This window comes from Euphorbia lathyris, chromosome 6 (genome assembly GCF_963576675.1).
Source record: "Euphorbia lathyris chromosome 6, ddEupLath1.1, whole genome shotgun sequence".
NCBI lineage: Eukaryota > Viridiplantae > Streptophyta > Magnoliopsida > Malpighiales > Euphorbiaceae > Euphorbia > Euphorbia lathyris.
This window is the reverse complement of record NC_088915.1, coordinates 773,744-778,863: the sequence shown is the minus strand read 5'-3', so window position 1 is coordinate 778,863 and position 5,120 is coordinate 773,744. Positions and strand designations below refer to the sequence as shown.

The 5,120-nt window shown below is 33.5% G+C and overlaps 1 protein-coding gene across 1 annotated transcript; it reads right to left on the bottom strand.

Moving 5' to 3' along the window:
• Positions 1 to 1,826: 1,826 nt before the first annotated feature.
• On the bottom strand, positions 1,827 to 2,975 carry LOC136232057 (F-box protein FBW2-like). The gene is made up of 2 exons (XM_066021101.1): positions 2,634 to 2,975; positions 1,827 to 2,425 (listed from the first exon to the last, which is right to left on the bottom strand). Exons 1-2 carry the CDS (start codon positions 2,951 to 2,953, stop codon positions 1,987 to 1,989), a joined length of 759 nt encoding a protein of 252 aa, XP_065877173.1. The 5' UTR covers positions 2,954 to 2,975; the 3' UTR covers positions 1,827 to 1,986.
• Between the last annotated feature and the right edge of the window lie 2,145 nt (positions 2,976 to 5,120).

Here is a 5,120-nt window from a genome sequence, read left to right as displayed (position 1 = left end):
TACATCATCTATTTGGATTCGGGGGTTACATCTATATGGCTTATTCAATGTATTTTTTAATAATGGCTTCTCAACAATTTGCTGTTACTGCCCACATGTTCTATTAGGTTTTTTATTTTTACCAGTGTAATTTCTTTTTTAGCCGTGAATGTATATTTTCTATTAAGTTTTCGATTTTCTTGGTTGTCTTTGTTAATTTTGTATCATTTTTATTTGAGTTTTGCAATTTTAATTGTTATGTGAAGAAGAGAATATCACAATGATCATGAAATTGAAGCATTAATATACCCAGACTTGCTTAAAGGGATAAATCAGCCTCTTGAACGTTATTTAAGCATAATTGTCATAACCACACTACCATGACCAGGTCAGCCCCATTCAATCAAACCGATCACGTTTCCAGGTAGGAGATGGTTGCTTCAGTTATATTTCTAGCCACCTTTACTTTACTAAAAAAAATTGAAATTTGTATATTAAAGGACTCAAACCATGAATCTCTAGCTTTTAATAGACATCTACTACCAGTAAGTTATATGTTAAAAAATAATTGATCAAAGGTATAGTGTTCGTTTTGTTCAGCTGTTTATATCTACTATTTTGTGTTGTTATTTACTGTTGTTGCTGTTAGCGGATTGATTAGTAATATTTGGTAAAATTATGATTAGCCATCTTTCTCACTTGAAACACCCCTTGATGCTTTTGCACTTGCTACATCCAGTTATTAAGGGCAACAAAGAGTCGATATAAATTTACAAACAACAACTCGTAATGATATTTTCAATATACAGATGTGTAGACCTCATTGGTGTTATATTCATTAAGTTACTTCAAACCAACTTTATATTTTCTGGAAATACTAGCCCCATATATGAAGATACAAGTTGATTGAAGTTTGAGATGCCCAAAATTCAGTACCCACCTTGATTCATTATTACCCCCGAGCAAATTTCAATAAAGAATTACCTTATCCCAGATATTTCTTTCCTTTTCTGCGTAAAGGGCAATTGTGGCCTTCTAAAATAAATACAATTACCTTTCAAAAAAGCTCCAATATACTGCTGATAGCAATCAGCTGCAGTTTTTTTATTTTTAAGGAAACACTACAATATCTCATTTTAAGTCTGAAATAGCAAACAACGGTTTTAAAACCAGGAGACAAACTCCCTCTTAGTCTATGATCTATCAAATTATTATTTTTTATGAAAATGTCTACATCTTCATTAAACACGAAAATAACAAGTATAACAACAAACAGAAAAGGTAAAAAACCTTACAAAATCCATAATGGAACAAAAACGACTACAAAAAGCAATAAAATCCATAAAAGGTATAAAATATACAAAAAAACAATAACGTACATATATTTCATTTAAACCCTAATCCGCAGAAAGACAACTGCAATCGAATCTTTATCATTTAGGCTCTTCCGAACATTCGACTCTGAGTCCTTTCTTCTGTTGCAATCAGGCATATATATTGATCCAAGTATAAAATAAATGGTTTCCGCTCTTGCTAAATCCAAAAAAGTATAAATAGCAGAATAATAGAGATTAGATACAATTCAAACGGATAAAGAGATCTAACGAAAATATAATAATAAACAATACAATAAACCTAACCCGACGAGAGGCCCAAAGTAGATCCACAAAAAAGAGCAAGACTTGAAGACTTTGACACAAAATAGTAAGTAAAAAAAGAGAAGAAAGGAAAGAGGTAGTTTTTGTTTGAGAAAACAGTTCTCAACAAAATATTAAAAACTTGATATGTTTAAAAATAACTGATCAAAGGCTCAATGTATCCATTTGACAGATAAATAATTTAATCAATAAAAAATAAATTCATGAGAGTTTCAAATATACATTTCACCTATGGAAAATATGCATCAAAGGTACAACCATCTTTTGTATTGCATTCATCATCAGAATACATGATTTGAAGAGCTCAATCTAGAAGATGTCTCTCAAATGCATTTCCAATTCAATATTGCTACTGCTTAAAAAATATTTTCTCACTGAAAAACTCAAGCTTCAAACACTTATCCAAAACGTCACCTTCCAGATTCACATTCCAAGACCCTTGAATGTTGAGATGTGAAAGAGCCTTGCAATTAGTAAGTATGGCTTGAAGACCAACTTCTTCAAAAGTCCCAAAACACATATCAAGTTTCTTTAGACCCGACATTGTACTTGCTATCACCATAGCCTCACTATTATCAATTTCATTAAGCATGACAAATCTGAAGTTTCTTCTTAGCTCAGTTAGGCCTTTGCAGTTTTTCCCAAATACTCCAATCCCTTTGCTTGTGATATTCAAACAATAACTAATGTCTAAAACACTTAAATTCACCAGTGAATCAACATGTCTTTCCACCATTTTATCTGTCACTTCACTCATTGGAATTTCCAGCACTTTTAGGTTTTTCCCCCTACGGATACAGAAAACATATAGATAGATTCATGTATGTAAATCAAATGTCTATGTTCAAATATGAAACTTAAGGAAAGTTAAATTCAAATGGATTTTCAGACATCTCAATACCGATAACTATACTCTCTACAGTGATATGTATCAAAGAAACCATTATTAAACATTGAAATAGCACAAAAAATAGGAAAACATTTATAATCAATTACCAGTTAGCAGCGGAAATGAAGCCTCGATTTCCAAGCTTGAAGGCAGAGAGCAACCGAAATGAACCTCTATTGCGGTTCATAAGCTTATGTGCCACCAAGTCAACATCCTCGACAGAACGTTCCCGTTTCCGGCACCAGTTCTGGATGTTGATTTTTGACCAGCAATAAGGTCCCCAAATGCATGCTAACCAATTTTTGCAGACCAACGAAACGAGTCCTACCCTTTCTTCTATAGGGATTCGAGCGAGTATGAGTGCTAGTATTTCCGGATTTAGATTCTCCCACCGGGAAGAAGAAGAAGATGAAGACCATTTGAACATTTGAACATTATCAATGTTTTCTTTCCTCTGTAAATCCAGATTTTTCATTACAATTGAACAGTGCCCGAGCTAGGACCTAAACCTCAGAGGGGCTTGACCATGTAAGAAAAAAAAGTTAAAAGTTATTTAGCATGTTTATAAAAATAAAAAAACCATTACAAAACGAATACATAACATGTGGCAATTTACCCCTTTTTGATGTCATATTCTAAAAAACATTACAAAATTCAATTCGATCAAAACCCCTAAAAATTGAACATATTATCAATTCAATTTAATCAAAACACGTAAATATCATATTTCAAATTAAAACCTCTTAACAAAATCGTTAAATATCACATTATCAATTCAATTTGATCATAACCTCTAAAATTTAACATATTATCAATTTCATTAAAACCCCTAAACTAGATATCATAAATTCAATTGAACCCTAAAAATATCACATTATCAATTCAATTCAATCAATTCAATTGAACCCTAAAATCAAAACCCCTATCAATTCCATTGGAGACCCTAACTATCATACTATCAATTAAATTTAATAAAAATCCCTAAAATAAAAAAACCCTAAATAATTTAAAACCCTACATTGAAGACTTAGCTCTATATCTCTCTCCTTCTCATTCTCTTCCTCAACAGGAGTCGCAGCAGCAGAAGTTCCTCTCTTCAAGGACGGCATAGTTAGGCTTCTCTTCTTTCTCGCAGAGCTGTTTACTTCACAGCAAATTTTAATTTTCTTTCTTTACACATCAATTTGTATTTTTGAGGGAGAAACCTGTCCCTTTTATACACGTATTACAATCCTCACAAGATGCCATCATAAAGATGCCTCCATAAAAAAACAAAACCATTTTACTTTATAATGGCATCTTTGTCATTTTCATCTCTACTCTAGGGTTTCGTTACACTCTTTTTTTACTACTCGTCTCTTGGCATCTTACCATTCTCAGCCTCCTCAATCTAATTTTCACTTTCATCTTCGTTTTGGGAGAAATTGATTCTTCCCTGAGGTACTGCAGTTTACCACTTCAATATATGTCGACTTGGTTGTTCTTGATGTTTTGGTTCCTTAATTGATTCACTTGCAATGGTCTGAAGATTACTGTCGAAGCATTCAAAAAGCACAGAAGGTGAGTATGGCTTTTGTAAGTTCTTGCATATCTTTGTTTTCTCTACGACTACGTTTTTTTTCTCATCTCCCATGGCCGAAGAAAGGTATGGCTCATCATACACATGTAAGTATAGAAATTCTATTTTTGTTTTATAGTTTCTGTTTTTTATTATTATTTGAAATAATAAAGACGTATTATTTTATTTTAGTTTTGATGAAAAATAGATTAGTTTTTAATATGACTAACAAATAATAATTTATTTGAATGTATAGTATTAGTCACATACAAAGTAATTATATGAGTCTAATTCAAAGTGTTTTTTTCTCCATGTTTTTAATATGGAACAAAAGAGGCAGCTAATTCCTAATCATATCAACTGGCGAGAATATGGAGCTGTCACACCCGTGAGAAACCAAGGCAATTCTGGGTGTTGATGGACAATTACTGCTATCTGCACAACAGTTGGTGGACGCTAGCATCAATGATCATGGTTGTTGTGGAGGTTGGTTGAAAATTGCATTCGAGTATATAATGGATTGCGAAAGAAGCGGATTATGAGTTCACATGGTTAGATGGACGTTGTAGGTGGCCCAGAATGAAACTGCTCTGATGCACACAATAGGGAGGCAACCAGTTGGAGTATGTGTCTATGCATCCACTACAAGAACGACACAGTTTGAAATACTTACGCTATGAGGGAAAGGTTAATTTGGAATCAAAATAGGGGCATCACAACAACGTATTTATGAAAAACAAGTACATTACATGCCACCTGACTGTCAGAAATTAATATAAGATATATGATTGGGCCTTAACTATCAGTTCGAGTTTTTAGTTCAATCTGTTCCATGACATGGTATCAGAGCCTCTGGGACCAAACGGTCGAGGGTTCGAGTCCTGGCAACCTCAGATTTGTGGAATAAAAAACACATGGCGGGATGAGCCTGTGTTGTGCACGCTGTAAGCCCAATGAGCATCAGACGTCGACCAAACATTTGAGGGTTCGAGTCCTGGCAAACCGGATAGAAATTAGCATGCTGGCCTGTTTTGAT